The sequence below is a fragment of the Nomascus leucogenys genome, chromosome 8 (genome assembly GCF_006542625.1).
Source record: "Nomascus leucogenys isolate Asia chromosome 8, Asia_NLE_v1, whole genome shotgun sequence".
Classification (NCBI taxonomy): domain Eukaryota; kingdom Metazoa; phylum Chordata; class Mammalia; order Primates; family Hylobatidae; genus Nomascus; species Nomascus leucogenys.
In genome coordinates this window covers 109,391,560-109,414,032 of record NC_044388.1, presented here as the reverse complement: position 1 = coordinate 109,414,032, position 22,473 = coordinate 109,391,560, and the positions used below count along the sequence as shown (strand labels likewise).

At 48.9% G+C, this 22,473-nt stretch overlaps 1 protein-coding gene across 2 annotated transcripts; it reads left to right on the top strand.

Moving 5' to 3' along the window:
• The first annotated feature begins 11 nt into the window (after window positions 1-11).
• ABO (ABO, alpha 1-3-N-acetylgalactosaminyltransferase and alpha 1-3-galactosyltransferase) lies at window positions 12-20,608 on the top strand. Of its 2 annotated transcripts, XM_030818106.1 has the most exons (7): window positions 12-124; window positions 13,887-13,956; window positions 14,681-14,737; window positions 16,210-16,257; window positions 17,984-18,019; window positions 18,576-18,710; window positions 19,752-20,608. In XM_030818106.1, exons 1-7 carry the CDS (start codon window positions 97-99, stop codon window positions 20,440-20,442), a joined length of 1,065 nt encoding a protein of 354 aa, XP_030673966.1. In that variant the 5' UTR covers window positions 12-96; the 3' UTR covers window positions 20,443-20,608. The 2 variants fall into 2 exon arrangements, with proteins under 2 accessions (XP_030673966.1, XP_030673964.1); XM_030818104.1 differs by lacking the exons at window positions 12-124; window positions 13,887-13,956; window positions 14,681-14,737; window positions 16,210-16,257 and having other exon boundaries at window positions 17,020-18,019.
• The last annotated feature ends 1,865 nt before the right edge of the window (window positions 20,609-22,473 follow it).

Here is a 22,473-nt window from a genome sequence, read left to right as displayed (position 1 = left end):
GGCGGCGGGCGGCGCGGGCCGGGAGGGGGCGCCTCGGGCTCACCCCGCCCCAGGGCGGTCGGGCGGAAGGCGGAGGCCGAGACCAGACGCGGAGCTATGGCCGAGCTGCTGCGGACGCCGGCCGGTGAGTGCAGGCCTCGGCGCCAGGTGCCCTCAAAGGAGCCGCTGCGTCCGGGAATCCGGGGTGCACCCGACAGCCGGGCCGGGGTGGGGGCGCTCAGGGCTGTGAGGTTTCAGGCCGGCCGCCGCCCCAGCCTCCGAGACCCTGCGTCCTGGGGAGCCGCCGGGCAGGTGGGCGCGGCCGCGCTGTGGGTGCCTGGGACCCGCAGGCAGGATGGGCGCGGTGGCGCGGCCTGGCGGGGGACTCGTCTCCGGGGTCCCTGGGTCCTGGTGAGAGCGGGGTCCCTCGACGCCGTGGCGGTCTCCAGCCTCTCCTCGCCCCTCCACGCTCCCCGCCTTCCATGAGCTGCTATTTTCAGCACCTAGCGCCCGACCCTGGACGAGGACAAGCCTCGGGGCTGCCCTGCCTGCCCCCTAGCCCTTCCCTCGGGCACGGCGGCCAGGCGCCCGGGTTGGCTGGGAACAGCCTCCATACCCCAAACGCCGAGGCGCCTCGGGAAGGCGAGGTGGACAAGTTTAATACCAAGCGTGACGGGGGAACTGCGCCCCGGGCGCTCAGGTGATATAGGAGTTAAGAGGAAATTATTTAGGCAACCGGATGCGGTGACTCAGGCCTGTAATCCCAGCACTTTGGGAGGCCGAGGGTAGATCACCTGTCCTTAATTTTCTTGGCGCCAGAAGATGAATTGAGTATTTACCCAGACAACAACGTCGCTTCAGAGGGAGGGATGCAGAACGCAGGGCCACGGGGCGCAGGCTGCAGGCCAGTGAACCCCAACGCCAAAGGCCAGGGAGAGCCAGGGGGTGTGCCCAGAGCCAGCACACAGCCCTTTAATTTAGAGGAGTGCTGTGTACACATTTGGGGAGAGAAATGTTTTACTTTGATTTGGAATCAGGTGGGGGATAAGGCATACTGAGGCCTGAGGTGGTGAGGGCTCCTGCCCTGGAGGTGCAGCCCTGGAGGAGCGGGAGGCAGAGGAGTGGAAAATTCATGAAGAAAACTGAGTGTGGTGTAGGTCGAGGCCCTGCCCTCAACAGTGCTCACCATTGTCAGTGTTTACTGTGCGGCAGCACTGTGTTCATTATCGCTGAGTTCTCAGGAAGGAACAGTAAATACTTCCCGGGTCATTCTTTCACCCACGGGAAAACAGGTTTAGAGAGATCTGGGACAGTGTTCTGGTCCCAGGCAGGAAGGGCTGAGGCCTGGGACTCAGATCTGACTGCAAACACCTGCCTCTTCCCTGTGCTGCCAGCTCGTTCCGGGTTCTTCCCTGTCCCTCCTTTGTGGTCTTTGTTTTCCTTTTTTTGTTCCCTTTTTTTGTCTTAATATGTTTCAACAGATGTATACAATAAACTGCATATAAAAGGTACAGCTGGATACATCTTGACCCAGTCAAGATGATGAACACAGCTGCCACCCCAGGAGTCTGTCCTGCCCCACGGGTTATGCTGTCTTAGTTGGTCTCATGTCAGGGAGCCTTGGAGGACCACGGACTGGGCAGTTTGTCTCCATACTCCTGGGGTTCTGGCACTGGCTCTGGCCCATGATTGCACCCAAGACAAACATCTTGAAGACTAAGAGGTTAGGTCTTTTGAGAAACCTGGCAAATGAGTGCCCATTCTCAGGTTACCCACATTCTGCATGTTGATTTAGTCATCCAAACAATGTTGGTTGAACACTGATGAGAACAAGCAGGCCTGTGCTAGAAGGGGCCTGCAGCCAGGAGCTGGTGTCCTTAGGGACACCAATGGTGAGGGACCCAGTGTGTGGAAATCTGGAGGACGAGCATGCCAGGGAGAAGAGCTCACATGGGGAAGGCCCTGCTCCACAAATCAGTCAGGCTTGTTGGGGCGGGCAGCAGGGCAGGGTGGTGGAGTCAGAGTTTGTGGTCCCCCGAAAGGCAGGAAGAGGACATGAGAGAGCCTTGGAGATGACGGTGAGGATGTGGTTGGTGGGCGGTGAGCTGGGTGTCATGTGCTGCTGGCTCCTCAGAGAATGCTCAGCTCCTTCACACCCATCATAATCCCTGGAGGACTGAGACCACGTGCAGGAGTTTTGGAAGCTGGCAGTGCACCCAGTCCCGGCTCTCCTCCATTCTGGTGGGTCTCACCAGAGATTGGCCAAGAAGAGATCAAACTGTTCCTGGACCAAACTGAGGGTGGGGCTGCTCCCTCACGGCCCAGTAAAGAGATGCAGATGAACTGGGGAGGAAGAGAGTTTTTATTTCTGTAACCAGTTACAAGGAGAAGACCTGGAAATTATCGCCAGACCACCTCAAAATTACAAAGTTTTCCAGACCTTATATACCTTCTAAGCTATATGTCTGTGTGTAAGTGTGCATTCATCTAAAGACATAAGTAATTGACTTATGTTAATCTATAACTAAGGTCTAAGTCCTGAAGACCTTCCTCTGGATCCTCAGTAAATTTACTTAATCTAAAACCCTTACCTTGTCTCCTAAATCGTGGGGGTTTGGGAAGTTCCTTCAGACCCCCCAGTAAACTTATTTGTGGAGTCCTGGGGAGCTTCTTCAGACTCGCAATAAAACTTGTTTAATCCTAAATGGGTCCTATTAAGAATTCCTTCGTTATTTTGTCATGCTTGAAGGCCCAGGAAAGGTCTAGGCGAAACTCTTGGTGGGACTTTGTTACATTCCAGCCTTTTTATGAGGGCACTGGCTTTTAATATTTAACTTAACCACTCAGTCAGTACTGAAACAGTTGTTATGGAGGCCTGCGTTAGTGAGACCTGACCTGCCACAAAACATCTTACTCGGAATGGTGCCCATAACTTCAAAAAATCAACTTGGACGGAGCCCTACTGAACACACCTAGCATCTCTCTTCCTTCAGCTTAGGGTCAATGGGCTGGAGTTGATGGCACCATTACAAGAAACAGCTTTATTGCCGTGTCATTGATATGCCATAAAATTCACCTGTTTCAAATGAATTATTTTCAGTTAGTTTACAGAGTCGTGAAATAAATTTTAGAACTTTTCCATCCCCAGCCCGCCAAAACTCCCTGGAACTCCTCCGCAGTCATTCCCCATTCCCACCTGGCCTCAGACGATCACTTTCTGTCTCTCCAGTTTTGCCTTTTCTGGACCGTTCATATGAATGGAGTCCTATGTTACACGGTCTTTTGCATATGACTTCCTTCACTTAGAATAATGTTTCCGAGATTCATGTATGTTGTAGTATGTATCAGTATTTAATTCCTTTTTATTACTGAATAATCCATTGTACAGATAGACCACATTTTGTTTATCCATTCATCAGCTGAAGGACATTTCAGCTGTTTCTGCTTTTTTAGCTATTTTAAACTACACAACACTGCTATGAACATTCGTGTACAAGACTTTGTGTGAACATGTTTTCATTTCTCTTGGGTTGATACCCAGCAGTGGAATTGCTGGGTAATACAGGAAGTCTATATTTAACATTTTAAGAAACTAGAAAACTGTTTTCCAAAGTGACTGCCCCATTTTACATTCCCATCAGCAGCGTATAACGGTTCTAATTTTCTTTTTCTTTTTTTGAGACAAGGTCTTGCTCTGTCACCCAGGCTGGAGTGCAGTGGCATGATCTTGGCTCACTGCAGCCTCAATCTCTTGGGCTCAATTGGTCCTCCCACCTCAGCCTCCTGAGTAGCTGGGGCTACAGATGAGTACCACCACATCCAGCTAATTTTTGTATTTTTTGTAGAGATGGGGTTTTGCCATGTTGCCCAGGCTGTTCTCAAACTCTTGGGCTCAAGTGATCTGCCCACCTCGGCCTCCCCAAGTCCTGGAATTATAGGTGTGAGCCACTGCACCTGGCTGAGGGTTCCACTGTCTGTACATCTGCAGCAATACATACCATTCTTGTGGGTAAAAGGTGGTATCTCATTATAGTTTTGATTTACATTTCCCCAAGGACAAATGAAGGCAAGTGGCTTTTCTTTTTTTTTTTTTTTTTTTCTTTTTGAGACAGAGTCTCGCTCTGTCACCCAGGCTGCAGTGCAGTGGCGCAGTCTCGGCTCACTGCCAGCTCCGCCTCCCGGGTTCACGCCATTCTCCTGCCTCAGCCTCTCCGAGTAGCTGGGACTACAAGCGCCCGCCACCACGCCCGGCTAATTTTTTGTATTTTTAGTAGAAACGGGATTTCACCGGGGTCTCGATCTCCTGACCTCGTGATCCGCCCGCCTCGGCCTCCCAAAGTGCTGGGATTACAAGCGTGAGCCACCGCGCCCGGCCAGGCAAGTGGCTTTTCTTGTGCTTTTTAGCCATTTGTATATGTTTTTGGTGAAATGCCTGTTGAAATGTTTTGCCTTTTTAAAAATTGAGTTGTCTCCTTTGTTCAGTTTTGAGAGTTCTTTACATATACTGAATACATAGCATCATATGTATATATATATATACACACACACACACCAGATATATGATTTGCAAATATTTTCAACCATCGATAGTTTATCCTCACACTTTTTATTGGTGAATAAAAACACTTTTATTGGTGAAATAAAACACTTTTATTGGTGTTTTGAAGTACAAAAGTTTTACATTTTGATCCATTCCAATTTATTAACTTTTTCTTTTATCGTGCACCTGGTATCATATCTAAGAAATCTTAATCCAATGTCACAAAGATTTAATCTTGTATTTTCTTCTAACCGCTTTCTAGTTGATGTGTAAGAATCTGTCCATTTTACTTAAGTTGTGTAATTCGTTGGCAAACAGTTGTTCATAGTATTTCCTTGAAATCCTTTTAATTTCGTAAGATTGGAATTTTAGTGATTTGTGTTCTCTCTCTCTCTGGTCGATGTAGCTAAAGCTTTGTCAATTCTCTTGATCTTTTCAGAGAACTGACATTTGATATTATTTTACTTTATCTTTTTCTCTCTGTTCTCTAGTTCATTGGTTTCCACTCTAATATTTATTAATTTCCCTTCGTCTCACTTTGGGTTTAATTTGTTCTGTCTTTTCCTTTTTTTTTTTTTGAGACAGAGTCTCGCTCTGTCGCCCAGGCTGGAGTGCAGTGGCGCGATCTCGGCTCACTGCAAGCTCCGCCTCCTGGGTTCACGCCATTCTCCTGCCTCAGCCTCTCCGAGTAGCTGGGACTACAGGCGCCCGCCATCACGCCCGGCTAATTTTTTTGTATTTTTAGTAGAGACGGGGTTTCACCGTGGTCTCGATCTCCTGACCTCGTGATCCGCCCGCCTCGGCCTCCCAAAGTGCTGGGATTACAAGCGTGAGCCACCGCGCCCGGCCCTCTGTCTTTTCTTATTGTAGTTACTTACAATGGAAGCTTACACACTGATTTAAGATGTTTTTTCTAATGTAGACATTTACAGCTATAAATTTCCCTTTAAACACAGCTTTAGTTATATCTCATAAATTTTGGTATGTTGTGTTTACATTTTCATCCAGCTCAGAGTATCTTTTGATTTTCTTCTTTGACCCATTGCGTATTTAGAAATGTGTTGTTTAATTTCTATGTATTTATAGATTTCCCAAATTTCTTTTGTTAATTTCTGATTTCATTCCCCTGTGGTTAGAGAAGAAACTTTGTGGATATCCGTCCTTTTGAATTTCTCAAGACTTGTTTTATGGTCCAGCATATGATTGACCTTGGAGACTGTTGCCTGTGCACTTGAGGAGAACGTGACTTCTGCTCTTGCCAGGTGGAGTGTTCTAGAGATGTCAGTTGGTGTCCAGTGATGTCAAGTCATTTGTATCTACTGATTTTCTTTCTAATTATTCTATCCATTATTGAGAGTGGGGTAGGATTTTGGTGTCCAATTATTATTATTTTTTTTGAGGTGGAGTCTCACTTTGTCACCCAGGCTGGAGTGCAATGGTATGATCACAGCTGACTGCAGCCCCCACCTCCCAAGGCTTAGGTCACCTCAGCCTCCTGAGTAGCTACAATGACAGGCAGGCACCATCATGCCTAGCTGATTTTTGCATTTTTTGTAGAGACAGGGTTTTGCCATGTTATTCAGGCTGGTCACGAACTCCTCGGCTCAAGTGACCCACCCGTCTCGGCCTCCCAAAGTACTGGGATTACAAGCGTGAGTCACCATGCCCGGCCCAACCATTATTGTTGAATTGACTGTTTCACCCTTCAATTCTGTGAGTTTTTGCTTCATGTATTGCTGCGGGATAATTAAGGAACCAGAGAGACCGATGGGGTTGAGGAGGAATTATTTAATTATTTAGGTGCACCGACCCAGTCAGATTAACATCCAAAGGACTGAGCCCCAAAACAAAGAGTCAAGCTACCTTTTAAGCATTTTGTGGGGCGGGGGGAGATTCTTGCAGGGGGAAGAGTATTACAGAAGCGAGAAACAAAGACAGTTATTCAATTAAGATATGCATTACATTATTTCTTACTTTTCAAGGAACAACATGTTTTACGACTCAAGATTATCTGTTTAGTGACCTTGCAGCTGCACAGCTAGAGAAAGAGAGTCTTCACCACGCCTGGGAAAGGGAGAGATAAGGCTCACTAGCCACAGAAAAACGGGCAGTTAATTTTTAAAGGACTCCAGCCCTTTCTCTTCCTCAAGGGGAATTGGTTTTTTACATACAACTGAGTTTTTGCTTACACGATTTTTAATTTCTTTTAATTCCTGTTCCAGTATTTTGGGGCTAGGTTGTCAGGTGTGTATATATTTCTGTTTGTTATATTTTCCTGATGTATTCACTTTATATCATGGCAGAATGTTTCTCTTTAGTAAGATTTTTGAACTTAAAAATGTTGGCCAGATGTGGTGGCTCATGCCCGTAATCCCAGCACTTTGGGAGGCCAAGGCAGGTGGATCACCTGAGGTCAGGAGTTTGAGACCAGCCTGGTGAACATGGTGAAACCCCATCTCTACTAAAAATACAAAAAAATTAGCCAGCTGTGATGGTGTGCGCCTGTAATCCCAGCTACTTGGGAGGCTGAGGCACGAGAACTGCTTGAACCCGGGAGGCTGAGGTTACAGTCAGCCAAGATCGTGCCACTGCACTCCAACCTGGGTGACAGAGTGACACTCTGTCTCAAAAAAACAAAAAAATTATTTAGTCTGATGTTAGTATTTCTCCTCAAGCTCCCTTATGGTTGTTTGCATAGCAAATCTACTATCCTTTTGCTTTGACCTATTTGTATCTTTGTTTCTAAAGTATGTCTCTCATAGGCAGCATATAGTCAAAGCTTAAAAAAAAAATCCGGTCTAACGATCTCTGCTTTTTGATTGGCATGCTCATTCTATTCCCATTCAATGTTATTATTGCTGTGGTTGGATTTCCATCTATCAGTTCACAATTTGTTTTCTATGTTTTATGCCTTTTTGTTCTTCTGTTCATCTTTTACTACCTTCTTTTGTATTATTTTCTAGTGTAGCATTTAAATTCCCTTTTTCTTTTTAAGTGTATATTTTAAAGTTATTTTGTTAGTGTTTGCTCCAGGGATTACAATATGCATTTTAATTTATCAGGATCTACTTCAGATTAATACTAATTTTAGTAAAATACAGAAACTTGACTCCAATATACTCCATTTCCTCCCTCCTTGCCTGTGGTTTGTAGTATTATTGTCATATATGTTCATCTATATATGTTATAAACTCAACAACATGGTGTTATAATTATTGTTTCACACAATCTTATTTCTTTTCAATTCAGTAAGACAAGTAAGGGGAAAAACACTTTTCAAGTCTTTTATATTACACTGTATATTTATCACTGACTTTACTCTTGATTTCTTCCTGTATATTCAAGTTATTGTCTGGTGACTTTCCTTGCTCCAGTATATATAATAACTTCATTGCCTCCTTGCTCCCTTATGCTGTTATTGTCATATATATTATATATGTTTATGCTGTGAGCCAGCCCATCAACTAAGTCAGCTTAGCAAGGTCTCAAGATACAAAGTCAATGAATAAATCAGGCTGGGTGTGGTGGCTCACACCTGCAATCCCAGCACTTTGGGAGGCCGAGGTGGGTAGATCACTTGAGGCCAGGAGTTTGAGAGCAGCCTGGCCCACATGGCAAGACTCCATCTTTACAAAAATACAAAAAAAAAAAAAAAGTTGAGTGTGGTGGTGTGCCTGTAATCCCACCTACTTGGGAGGCTGAGGCATGAGAATTGCTTGAACCCAGGAGGGAGAGGTTGCCGTGACTGGAGATCACACCACTGCACTCCAGACTGGGCAACAGCGCAAGACTCAGTCTAAAAAAAAAAAAAAAAGAAAAAAAACAAGAATAAATCAATTATTTTTCTATAATACTTGCCACAATCAATTGAACCATGAAAAATTTTAAATACCATTTACAGTAGCATCATAAAACATGAAATATTTAGAGAATAATTTACCAAATTAGGAGAAATGCCTATACAATTAAAACTGCAATACAAACTAGGCACCATGGCTCATGCCTGTAATCCCAGCACTTTGGGAGGCCAAGGTGGCCAGATCACTTGAGCCCAGAAGTTTGAGACCAGCCTGGGCAACATAGTGAGACCCTGTCTCTAAAAAAAAAAAAAATTAGCTGGGCATGGTGGCATGCACCTGTAGCCCCAGCTACTCAGGAGGCTGAGGTGAGAGGATGACTTGAGCCCAGTAGGCAGAGATTGCAGTGCACTCCAGCCTGGCTACACAGCAAGACCCTGACAAAAAAAAAAAGAAAGAAAAAGAAGGTCACAAAAAACCACAAAACTGCAAAATATTGCTGACAAAAATTAAAGAAGACATAAATAAATGGAGAAATATACCATGCTCATGGATTGGGAGACTTATATTGCTAAACTGTCACTTCTCCCCAGATGGATCTATACAGTCCACATAATCTCACTTAAAACTCCAGAAGAAATTTTTGTAAAGTTGACAGCTGATTCTAAAATTTTACATAGAAATGCAAAGGTCTCCAAATAGTCAAAACAATTAGAAAAAGAAAAACAAAGTTGGAAGACTTACTTTCCAGGCTGGATTTCAAGGTGGACTACACAGCTACAGAAATCAAAAAAGGTTGATATTAGGAGAGACCGATAGTTCAATGGAATAGAATGCAGAGTTTACAAATAGACTCACACAGAAATAGTCAATTATTTTTTAATAGTTGCTTTTTGATAAGGGTGCTAAGGCAATGTGATAAAGAAAGGAAAGTATTTTCAATTCAAATGGCTGAAATGACTGGATATCCATTGGGGGAAGAAAGGGACTTTAGCCTTTCACACAATACACAAAAATTATGGAATTCTGAAGAAAATAAGAGAAAATGTTCAGGAACTTGGGGTAGGCAAAACTGTAATAGATGAGGCAAAAAAAAAAAAGCTTAAACCATAAAAATGGTTTCATTTTCATAAGGATAAATTAGAGTTTATAAAAATTAACACTTCCCTTCAAAAGAAAACTTAAGGAAAAATGAATAACTAAGCCACAGACTGAGAGAAAATATTTGTTTTCTAAGAAGTATTTTTGTTTTTCATTTTTATGGGTTCATAGTAGGTGTATATATTTATGGGGTCCATGAGATATTGTGGTTCAGTCATACAATGGAAGATTCACATCATGGAGAACCGGTATCCATCCCCTTGAGCAATTATCCTTTTTGTTACAAACAATCCAACTATACTCTTTTAGTTATTTTTATTCTTTTTTTTTTTTTTTTTTTGAGACGGAGTCTCGCTCTGTCACCCAGGCTGGAGTACGGTGGCGCCATCTCAACTCACTGCAACCTCTGCCTCCCAGGTTCAAGTGATTCTCCTGCCTCAGCTTCCCGAGTAGCTGGGACTACAGGCACCCACCACCATGCCCGGCTAGTTTTTGTATTTTTAAACTTTTTTTTTCTTTTTCTTTTTTTTTTGAGATGGAGTCTCGCTCTGTCGCCCGGGCTGGAGTGCAGTGGTGCGATCTCGGCTCACTGCAACCTCTGTCTCCCAGGTTCAGGAGATTCTCCTGCCTCAGCCTCCCAAGTAGCTGGGATTACAGGCATGCGCCACCACACCCAGCTAATTTTTTGTATTTTTAGTAGAGGCAGGATTTCCCCATGTTGGTCAGGCTAGACTCGAATGCCTGACTTCATGATCCACCCACCTCGGCCTCCCAAAGTGCTGGGGTTACAGGCGTGAGCCACCACGCCTGGCCTTAGTTTTTGTATTTTTAGTAGAGATGAGGTTTCACCATGTTGGCCAGGCTGGTCTTGAACTCCGGATCTCAGGTGATCCACCTGCCTCGGCCTCCCAAAGTGCTGAGATTACAGGCATGAGCCACTGTGCCCGGACTCTCTTTTAGTTATTTTTAAATGTACAATTAAATTATTATTGACTATAGTCTCCCTGTTATGCTATCAAATACTGGGTCTTATTCATTCTTTCTATTTATTTGTACACATTAACCATCCCTACATACCCTCCCACCAACTGCCACTACCCTTCCAAGTCTCTGTGAACCATCCTTCTATTCTCTATCTCCATGAGTTTAATTGTTTTGATGTTTTGATACTACAGATAAGTGAGAACATGCAGTGTCTGTCTCTCTGTGCCTGGCGAGAAAATATTTGTAATATTTGTATTTGGCAAAGGACTTGTATCCAAAATATAGAAATAAATTCGGCTCAATAATAAAAAGAGAAACAACTTAATTTAAAATGAGACCCAGTGTCTGCAAAAAGTAGAATAATTAGCCGGGCATGTTGGTGCATGTCTGTAGTCCCACCTAATCAGGAGGCTGAGGGGGAAAGATCGCTTAAGCCCAGGAGTTCGAGGTTGCAGCGAGCTGTGATCGTGCCACTGCACTCTAGCCTGGGTGACAGAGTAAGATCCTGTCTCTAAAAAAAATAAAAATAAAGGGCCGAGTGAGGTGGCTTATGCCTGTAATCCCAGCACATTGGGAAGCTGAGGCAGGTGGATCGCTTAAGACCAGGAGTTCAAGACCAGCCTGGGCAACATGGTGAAACCCCATCTCTACCAAAACCACAAAAAATTGGCTAGATGTGGTGCATGCCTGTAGTCCCAGCTACTCAAAAGGCTGAGGTGGGAGGATCACCTGAGCCCAGGAAGTCGCGGCTGCAGTGAGCTGTGATCATGCCACCACACTCCAGCCTGGGCAACTGGAGTGGGACCGTGCCCCCCCAAAAATATATATAAGTAAATAAATAAATAAATAAATAAATAATAAAATGAGCTAAAGATCTGCACGGGCTTCATAAGAAGCAAGCAAATGGCCAATAAATACATGAAAAGATGATTTACCTCCTTAGTCACTGGACACACTTAGATACCACTCCTCATCCACTAGCATGGCTAAAGCATAAAAGAGTGACCATCAAGTGTTGGCAAGGATTGTGATTCTCCTACATTCCTGGCGGGAATGGAAAATTCAGTCACCACTTTGGAACACAGTTTGGCAGTTTCTTACAAAGTTAAATATATACTTACCATATGACCCATCTTTTCCTCGCCTTGGTATTTACTCAAGGGAAATGAAAACACAGGTCCACAAATACCTGCACATGAGTGTTTACAGAAGCTTTGTTGCTAGTGGCCCCAAGCAGTGAAAAAACCAGGAGACAGAATAAATGAATTTTGGCGGATTAACAATGGCGTGCTTCTCGGCAATAAAAAAGTTGAATTGTGGCGGATTAACAATGGTGTGCTTCTCAGCAATGAAAAAGAACGAACAATTGATACACGTGACGATATAGGTGAATCTTCAAAACAGCATGCGATGTGATACAGCCAGACATAAAAGAGCATGTATCAGATGATTCCGTTTACGGGAAATGCCAGGAAATCAGATTCATGGTTGCCAGGGTCAGGAGGGACCTTACTGGGGTGATGAAAATGTGTATATGTTGTTTGGGGTGGTGATTACATGTATACATACATTGTGTGAAACTCATCAAAACTGTGTACCTAAAGTGGGTACATTTTACTGGATGCAAGTTATCCCTCAAATTAAATTAATTTTCAAAGTTTTAACAAATGGAACCATTTTTGCCAAATTGAAGGAAAATTATTTCCACCGAGATTTCCCGACAGCCAAACAATCTACCAACTACAAAATGGAAAAAATAATTTAGGACATGTAAAGTTCAAATGTTTTGCCTCCCACGTTTCTGTTTCAGGAAGCTATTCGAGATAAATCATTCCATGGTCACAGGACTTAGAAAGGTGGAGGTAAATACACACAAGCATTGTAAGATAAGAAGTAACAGACGAATTAGTTGAAAGGGACCGATTTTGGGGGAAGGAATAGGAACTGGGCTGGGAGATAGATGCCTTTCGGACTTGCCCTTGTGAAAACAGTAGTCCCCTCTTACCTGCAGGGGATAGCTTCTGAGATCCCCAGTGGATGTCTGAAACCCCGGATAGTACCAAACCCTACAGAGAGTATGTTTTCTCCTATACACACATACCTATGGTAGGGTTTAATTTATAAATTAGGCACAGGGTAGGATTAACACCCATAATTAATAATAAAATAGAACAATTATAACAATATACCGTCCGAGGCGGGTGGATCACTTGAAGTCAGGAGATCGAGACCAGCCTGGCCAACATGGTGAAACCCGTCTCTACTAAAAATACAAAAAATTAGCCAAGCATGGTGGCGGGCGCCTGTAAACCCAGCTACTCAGGACACTGAGGGAGGAGAATTGCTGGAACCCGGGAGGCGGAGGCTGTAGTGAGCCGAAGTTGCCCCTTTGCACTCCAGCCTGGGCAACGAGCGAAACTCCGTCTCAAAAACAACAACAACAACAACAACAAAAACAATATACTGTAATAAAGGTTACGTGAATGTGGTCTCTCTAAAAAAATATATGTGTATATATCTTAATTTGTGGGGTTTTTGTTGTTGTTGTTTTGTTTATTTTTAAGAGACAGGGTCTTGCTCTGTCACCCAGGCTGGAGTGCAGTGGTGCAATCATGGCTCACTGCAGGCTCCACCTCAGCCTCCTGGGACTAGAGGCATGCACCACTATGCCCAGCTGATCGTTTTTTTTGTTTTTTTTGTTGTTGTTGTTTTTTGATAGAAATTAGTTCTCACTATGTTGCCCAGGCTGGTCTAGAACTCCTGGCTTCCAGCAATTCTCCTGGCTAAGCCTCCCAAAGTGCTGGGATTATAGGCATGAGCCACCACGCCTGTCCTCAAAATATTTTACTGTACTATACTCACCTATTATTGGCCTTTGGTTGACCATGGGTAACTGAAACTCCAGCAAGCGAAGGTGTGGATAAGAGAACTACTGTACATGACTTTACTATACATAAAATCACCTTAAAAGAAAGACAATGATTGTTTCCAGGGCACAAGCCTCTGAGAGAGCAGGGAGATACTAGGGGAAGTTGGTGGCTCCTCTCCCTGGCAGGAACTGGCCTGGGCTCCTGGCTCAGCCGGCCATGAGGCTGTCCTGGCCTCCCTCGGTGGGTTCGACAGTGACCTCGACGTGCTCATTTCAGTGTGGTTCGTTCCGGTCTCCCAGGGGAAGGGGGTGCGGAGTGGAAGGAGGTCATTAGGAAGCCGGGGTGGCTCTCAGAGTCTGCAGGGGCAGTCAGGCTGATGAGCTGGGAGGAGCAGACCACCTCCCTCTTCTCTGAGTGGGAGGAGGGCTGCATCTGGACGAGGTTTGGAGATTCTCAGGTGGGGCTCAGAGCATCACCTGTGGGGCAGAGGGACCATCTTGGCAGATGAAGGCCCGTCGCAGGATGTGATGCCTGAATTACAAGACAGGACAGGTAAAGTGGGGCAGGTGAGAGAAGGAGGGTGAGTAATGTGATTTTTCTACTTCTGTTTTCCAGGAAAACCAAAATGCTACGCACTTCTACCTATGATCCTTTTCCTAATAATGCTTGTCTTGGTCTTGTTCGGGTAAGACACATTTGACCATCGAGGCTGGCCTGGTTTGGGGAGAAGTGACCACAACAGCCAATCAGACCCATGGGGCCTCCCTGAGCTCCCCAAGTATCACAGTCATCAGGGTCCTAAGGACAGTTGTTGCCCACGTCCAGCTCTGGCGGAGGGTGTGTTTACTTGCTACCTTATTTAAGCCTCACCTGGGCAATGGGCTCATCTCACTCCCATTTAGAATTTTCCTGAGTGTGGAGTCTGGGGCTGGGAGAGCAAGCCCCTTGCCCACAGTTGTGTGGCTGGCGGTGGGGAAGGCAATTCTGGGTCCCAAGCTGTTAGTCGCTTCCAGACACAGAAGGTCCCAGAACCACAGAATGAAGTCACCTGTTGGCTCTACTGGAGCATCTGTGGACACGGCCTGGAAACACTCCCTGAGGTGGCCTCGGGGGCTGCACTGACGAAGGCACGGGTGGCGGGGGGTGGGGGAGGGGGGGTCTGGAGCTCCTGCAGGTGCCCATACGTGAGCAATGTCCCAGGGACCACCCTCCTGCCCACCTCCCGGTGTGGGACGTGGCAAGGCACCTGAGCTTTGCTGAGAACTTGCCGTACCTGCCTCAAGGCCTTGCAGCTTCACTGGGAACTCTTGTTCTCATGCTGCTGGCCGCACCATGCGCTTTTTGGAGGAAGGGACCAACAGGCAGTCTTGGTTTTGTGTCCTGAGTCTTGGTGCACTTCCTTCCTGCAGTTACGGGGTCCTAAGCCCCAGAAGTCTAATGCCAGAAAGCCTGGAAAGGGGATTCTGGTGAGTGCAGGGAAGAGCAGGTGGAGCGTCCGTGCTGGCCGGGGTGCTGGCTGTGGCCTGGGGTCCCACTCTGGGAACTCCCTCTCCCCGTCCTGGGCACACACATGGGTAGGCCTGGGCCCCTCTCTATGCTCTGCCCAGCGTAGACATGGTCAACTCTGTGGCCTTGAGGGGTCACCTGGATATGTCTGGAGTCAGCCTTGACCTCCCTTCTGACCTCCGGTCCCCAACTCCAGGCTTACCCAGAGTTCCCATGCATGGTCACTGCTCCCCCACCCCCACCCCTCCTCCACCAGCCATCCTCAACTCTCCCTTTGCTCTCACCCCTACACTGGGTTCCCAAATCCTGCCAGCCCTGCTCTTTAGCAGCTCGCTTGCCCACTGGCCTCCCTGCCTTCGAGGTCCTGCTCCAGGGGTCTGGTGGGGCTGCCCTCATCTCTGTGGCAGCCTCAGACTTGTCTCCCCATCCCCATCAGCCCTGTCCCCCTTCTTCTCACAGCAGCTGGAGTGATCTTTCCAGAACATAAGGTAGGAGGCTCTCCATGATCTGATCCTGCCTTCCTGACCTCCCCAGCCTCATCTCTCCCTCCTCTGCCCTCGCCCTCTGTGCTCCAGCCAACGTGGCCTGTTACTTGTCCACCTGCTGTGCTGTCCTGACTCCAGGCCTTTGCCTGTGCTATGGCCCCTGTTGGGACCACTCTTGTCTCTCCCCTGCTGTGTCTGCTAATTCCCACTCGTGTCAGTGATCCATGGCTGCCGAACACACCACTCCATCCATGGAAAACAATCGCAATCACTGATTACTATCTCTCCCTGGGCTTCCTGGGGTGGACTGGGCTCAGCTGGGTGGTTCACTTTGGGGGCCTCAGCAGTCGTGGACAGACAGTGGCTGGGGTCACTGCAAAGACTTCCCTGCGTCTCTGGCAGTTGATGCTGGCTGTCATCTGAGACACCTACCCAGAGCCTCTCCCTGGGGCCTGGGCTCCTGCTCAGCTTGGTTGGGAGGCTCCAAGACCAACATCCCAAGAAAGATGAGACAGAAGCCGGATCGCCTTTTTGGGCCTGGCTTCAGAAGTCACCCAGTGTCACTTCTGCTGCATTATATTTCTTAGAAACATGGAATATCAGACCCCATCTCTTGATGGGAGGGGGCCTCACAGTTTGCAGACATGTTCTGAAACCACTCTGCCTGGCCTGGGCTTCGACATGTCTGGTGAATGTGTGGGCTGTGAGGCTCCCCGAACGTAGACCTCAGACTGCAATGTGGGCCGTTACAGGGTCTGGCACACGGGTCCACACCAGGCCCATCGCCACAGTGATGGCTGTTTTGTGACTGTTTCTGGTGGCCTCTGCTCCACACTCCAGGCTGACGCTGTGTCCCTTCCACTGGGACCCTCAGGTGGCTTCCATGCACTTGTGCCCTAAATCCTGCTCCTGGAATAAACTTCATCTCCTGTGTTCTCATTCTGCAGCATGGCTGTTAGGGAACCTGACCATCTGCAGCTTGTCTCGTTGCCAAGGTATAACGCCAATGCCTCCCTTCAGTGCCTCCCATGTCACAGAATTGTCCTGCAGCCCTGGCACATGTGTGCGTGTGGACAGAAGTGTGTGGGAGCTAGGGCAGGTCCTCTTTCCTCCTGTGGCTCCAAGGGAGGGGGCCGCTCCTTCCCCAGTCTCTACCCTGACTTGGCCCTCATCCTGCAGCCACTCAGAGAGCACGATGGAGCTGGAGCTTCAGTTTTGACCAGCTGCGTGTCGCTGGCTTTTGTGTGTGTGTGTGTGTGTGTGTGTGTGTGTGATGGAGTCTCGCTCTGTTGCCCAGGCTGGAGTGCACTGGCACCATCTCTGCCCACTGCAACCTCTACCTCCCGGGCTCCAGTGATTCTCCTGCCTCAGCCTCCTGAGTAGCTGGGATTACAGGCGCCCACCACCACACCTGGCTAATTTTTGTATTTTTAGCAGAGACAGCGTTTCACCATGTTGGCCAGGCTAGTCTTGAACTCCTGACTTCAAATGATCCGCCTGCCTCAGCCTCCAAAAGTGCTGGAATTACAGGCATGAGCCCCTGCACCTGGCCTTCAAATTGGCTTTTAAAGAGGATGACCAGCTGGTCTGTTCTGTCTGGGGCCTTGGAGGGCTGTTTCCCAGGATGTGGGCCTTTATCAGTGCTGACCTGAGAAAGTCTAGGCAATCAAGGCCAAGCTGGCTACACTGCTTTTGATTTTTTTTTTATTTGTGATAAAATACACTTAACATAAAATTTGCCATCTTAGTCATTTTGGAGTGTTCAGTAGTGTTAAGTCCATTCACATCGCTGTGCAGCCATCACCACCATCCATCTCCAGAACTCTTCTCATCTTGCCAAACTGAAGCTCTGTCCCCAGAAAATAGCATCTCCGTTTTCCCTCCCACAACTCACCATTCCATGGTCTGTTGTTATGAGTCTGGCTACTCAAACTACCTTTTATAAGTGCAATCGATGGTACCTGTGTTTTTATGTCGGGCCCAAACCACTGAGCGTGATGTCCTCACGGTCCATCCAGGTTGTACCAAGTGTCAGAATTTCCTTCCTCTTTTCTGTTGACTCCCTGCTTTTAAAGGCCATCTTGGACATTCAAATTGTGGCCATTACTGACAGTTAAAATGGCCCCGGCTCATGACTCCTGAGCCTCTACAATACTTTAGGTGGGGACAGTACTGTGGCCCACACGTCCCCACAGGCTGCGTGTGGCACCTGACAGTGCTTTGTGCCACTGTGGAGCAGGTGTCACTCTCCCACTTCTCAGAGAGGACGCCGGGCTCTGGAAGCCACCAGCCCACAAGGAGGCCCAGCAGGCTTCGGGCCCAGGTGGGGAGGTCTGCACATCTCAGGGCCTTTCCCTGGGAACAACCAGGGACAGAGGCCACACACCCAGCCTCCTCTCTGCTCACAGTGAATTGAGACACAACCCCTTACGTCCCTCCCAGCCTTAAGTCAAGTGGAAAGCAATGGCCCCTGATGTCAGTTAGTCCCTCTTGCCAGTTTACAAGTGCTGAATCAGAGACTCTGAGCTTCGGCCCTTTCCCGAGGTCCCGGGATTATGAGCTGACACCGCCCCCAAGCAACCACAGTGATTCCAGCCTGGGAGTGTGGCCTTGGCGGGAGGGTCGACGCCCAGTCATGGTTCAGCGGCTGTGCATACCCCCTGCTTACCTGCATCCCACGCTTTCCATGCAAACTCACGTGACAGCGCTTTGTGCTTGCAGGATGGCCTACCCCCAGCCAAAGGTGCTGACACCCTGGTGAGTAAAGTTACTAAAGCTGAAACTGAACGCAGCTCAAGGGGCTGTTCTGAAGGTATTAGAGGGCGGTTTCCTTGATGTAAATCTCAGTTGGGGCTGCTTCGCTATTCTCTCCTCTCAGTTTCTCCTGACATCTGAATTCAGAGGCCCACATGGCTGTCCTCTTTCCCTTTGCTTTCTCTGACTTGTTTCTCTTGTTTCCTGTCCCTTTGTTCTCCAAGACCCCTGCAAAGGCCTGATAGCTACCTCCTTCCTGGGGAGGGGCAGCGGGGGTTGGGTGCCGGCGGGGTTGGTTCCTACCTCTTTGCCAGCAAAGCTCAGCTTGCTCTGTGTTCCGGCAGGCCCAGTGTTGAGGGAGGGCTGGGAATGATCTGCCCGGTTGGAGTCGCATTTGCCTCTGGTTGGTTTCCTGGGGAAGGGCGGCTGCCTCTGGAAGGGTGGTCAGAGGAGGCGGAAGCTGAGTGGAGTTTCCAGGTGGGGGTGGCCGTGTGCCAGAGGCGCATGGGGGTGGCACCCTGCCAGCTCCATGTGACCGCACACCTCTCTCCATGTGCAGTAGGAAGGACGTCCTTGTGGTGACCCCTTGGCTGGCTCCCATTGTCTGGGAGGGCACGTTCAACATCGACATCCTCAATGAGCAGTTCAGGCTCCAGAACACCACCATTGGGTTAACTGTGTTTGCCATCAAAAAGTAAGTCAGTGAGGTGGCCGAGGGCAGAGACCCAGGCAGTGGCGAGTGACCACGGACATCGAGGTCTCTCCTTGTGTTCAAGACAGAGTGGGGTGGCGGCCAGCCTTGTGCTCCCAGAGGGTAGATGGGAAAGGTCATTCATGCATCTTACTGAGCTCGTGTGGGCTTGTGGGCTCGCGGGGTCGGTAAAACCCAGCTCCTTCTCCAGAGGCTGCGTCTCACCCAGGGATGGTGGCTTCTGCTGCCCCCTCCTCTCTGTAACTGTGGCCGGCCCTCATGCTGAGCCACCCCCTCAATACAAGGCTCCAGATGTTTCCCGCTCACTGACCAGAGATAGCAGGAGGGGGACACCTGCTTGCTGTCCTTGGACCCTAGAAAGAGGATGCTGGCAGAGCCGTGGTCACTTCTCTGTCAGATGTAGGTGGGGCAGGCAAGGCAGTTGGCCCCAGACACCAAGGGAAGTGGCTGACCCACAAGGCCCTCTAACTCTGGGCCGGGCCAGAGAGGGAGCTAGCCAGGCAACCGCAGACACATATTTGACCTCTGGGCAGCTGTGGGCAGCTGGGCCAGCGACAGTGGCGGAGGCCAGGAATGACCTACTCTTAGGAATATGTGCAGTTCAAGCCTGGAGGGAGGAAGCTCTAGGGTGCAGAGGCGGGTGTGTGGAGGCCTCGCGTGCAGCTTATAATGAGGGGGCACGTGGCCGGCCTGGCCATAAGAGGGGCAGCTGCGTGGGGAGGCGTGGCTCAGGCCAGGCTGAGGGGGAGTGGGCGGTGCCAGCCTGCGGCCTGCTACCAGCCTCCAGCCGCCTGCCCTCAGCCCTCCTTAGTAAGAGGGGGTGCTGGTGGTCCCCCATTGCTGGGAAGAGGATGAAGCGAGTTGCAGCCCGAGGACTCGCTCAGGACAGGGCAGGAGAACGTGGTGCTTCTGCTGCTCTGAGCCTTCCAATGGCCACTGGTGGGCGGGCGCAGGGCGGGCCTCCTGCAGCCCGGGGGGTGCACGGCCGGCCGCTCCCCCAGCCCCCGTCCGCCTGCCTTGCAGATACGTGGTCTTCCTGAAGCTGTTCCTGGAGACGGCGGAGAAGCACTTCATGGTGGGCCACCGTGTCCGCTATTATGTCTTCACCGACCAGCCGGCCGCGGTGCCGCGCGTGACGCTGGGGAGCGGTCGGCAGCTGTCGGTGCTGGAGGTGCGCGCCCACAAGCGCTGGCAGGACGTGTCCATGCGCCGCATGGAGATGATCAGTGACTTCTGCGAGCGGCGCTTCCTCAGCGAGGTGGATTACCTGGTGTGCGCGGACGTGGATATGGAGTTCCGCGACCACGTGGGCGTGGAGATCCTGACTCCGCTGTTCGGCACCCTGCACCCCGGCTTCTACGGAAGCAGCCGGGAGGCCTTCACCTACGAGCGCCGGCCCCAGTCCCAGGCCTACATCCCCAAGGACGAGGGCGATTTCTACTACCTGGGGGGGTTCTTTGGGGGGTCAGTGCACGAGGTGCAGCGGCTCACCAGGGCCTGCCACCAGGCCATGATGGTCGACCAGGCCAACGGCATCGAGGCCGTGTGGCACGACGAGAGCCACCTGAACAAGTACCTGCTGCGCCACAAACCCACCAAGGTGCTCTCCCCCGAGTACTTGTGGGACCAGCAGCTGCTGGGCTGGCCCGCCGTCCTGAGGAAGCTGAGGTTCACTGCGGTGCCCAAGAACCACCAGGCGATCCGGAACCCGTGAGCGGCTGCCAGGGGCTCTGGGAGGGCTGTCGGCAGCCCCGTCCCCCTCCCGCCCTTGGTTTTAGCAGAACGGGTAAACTCTGCTTCCTTTGTCCATCCCGTTGTGTCCTCTCTGTGCATGTCTGTGTGTCTATATGTCTGTGTCTTTGTATCTGTGTCTGTGTGTCTTTGTGTCTGGTGCGTGTCTTTCTGTGCGTGTGTGTCTTTCTGTGTATGTCTGTGTGTCTGTGTGTCTGTGTCTGTGTATGTAATGGTGCGTCTCTGTGGCAGGAAGAGGGTGTGTGTGATTGTGTGTCTGTATGTGTGTCTTTCTGTGTGTGTCTGTGTGTGTAATGGTATGTCTCTGTGGCGGGGAGTAACTGAAGCCTAGGCCTCGCCCCCACCTCAAATCACACACACCCCCTCCCCACCACAGAGACACCATTACATACACAGACAGACACACACAGAAAGACACACACAGACACACAATCACAGATACCCCCTCCCGGCCACAGAGACACACCGTTACACACACATATACAGAAAGACACACACAGTCACACAATCACACACACACCCTCCCCGCCACAGAGACACACCATTACATACACAGACACACACAGACTCACAATCACACACACACCCTCCCCGCCACAGAGACACACCATTACATACACAGACACACACAGACTCACAATCACACACCCTTCCCATCACAGAGACACACCGTTACATACACAGACATACACACACACACACGGACATATACAGACACACCCACAGACACACAATCACACACACCACCTCCCCGCCACAGAGACATACCATTACACACACAGACACACACGGAAGGACACACATACAGACACACAATCACACACACCCTCTTCCTGCCACAGAGACACACCATTACATACGCAGACACAGACACACAGAGACACAGACACACAGACATACACAGAAAGACACACACACACACAGAAAGACATGCACCAGACACACAAAGACACACAGACACAGATACAAAGACATAGACATACAGACACACAGACATGCACAGAGACATATGGAGACACATGCAAAAACACAGAAAGACATACAGAAGTGTACACACAGACACATAGACCACACAGACACACAGACATGCGTGCAAACACACAGACATGCAGACACACAGACATGCAGACATGCACACACAGACAGACTTGCAGACATGCACACAAACACAGACGCACGTGCACAGACTTAGGCAGCCCAAATTCAGCACCTGGGGCATAAGTTCCTGGAGGGGTGGCCACCTTCAGCCCCCACAGTGAGGTCCTGAGGAACCTTCCCCTTAGACGAGGGATCACGGAGGAGGTCTCTTCCGGAGCCTGGAGGGAGGCCTCAGGTGTTCCTTCCACCTTGGCATCCCAAAGTGCTAGGATTATAAGCATGAGCCACTGCACCTGGCCCCAGCATCATTTATTGAAGAGACTGTCGTTTCCACCTTGTTTCTTGGCATTTCTGTCAAAAATCAGTTGACCATAAATGCATGGATTCACTTCTGGGCTCTCTATTCTGTTTCATTGGTCTGTTTGTTTTTATGCCAATACCATGCTGTTTTGATTATTATAGCTTTGTAGTATATTTTGAAGTTAGGTAGTGTATTGTCTCCAGCTTTGTTCTTTTTGCTTAAGATTGCTTTGGCTATTTAGGGGTCTTTGTGGCCATTACTGACAGTTAAAATGGCCCCGACTGATGTCTCCTGAGCCTCTACAGTACTTTAGGTGGGGAAGTACTGTGGCCCACATATCCCAACAGGCTGTGTGTGGCACCTGACAGTGCTTTGTGCCACTGTGGAGCAGGTGTTACTCCCTCATACGAATTTTAGGATTATTTTATTTATTTCAGTGAAAAATGTCAATGAAATTTTGATAGGGATTGCATTGAATCTGTAGATTGTTTGGGGTTGTATGGACATTTTAACAATATTAATTCTTCCAATTCATGAACATGGGATGTCTTTTTTTTGGCACCTGATCTCAGATATGGGATAGCTTTCTAATTA

What these genes read in the sequence shown, in the direction of transcription:
- ABO (XM_030818104.1), top strand. Translation starts at nt 17,736, where the DNA reads ATGTCAGTTAGTCCCTCTTGCCAGTTTACAAGTGCTGAATCAGAGACT. An exon ending in CCAAAGGTGCTGACACCCTG is followed by an intron (nt 18,020 to 18,575) that starts GTGAGTAAAGTT and finishes CTCCATGTGCAG; the next exon opens with TAGGAAGGACGTCCTTGTGG. An exon ending in ACTGTGTTTGCCATCAAAAA is followed by an intron (nt 18,711 to 19,751) that starts GTAAGTCAGTGA and finishes CCTGCCTTGCAG; the next exon opens with ATACGTGGTCTTCCTGAAGC.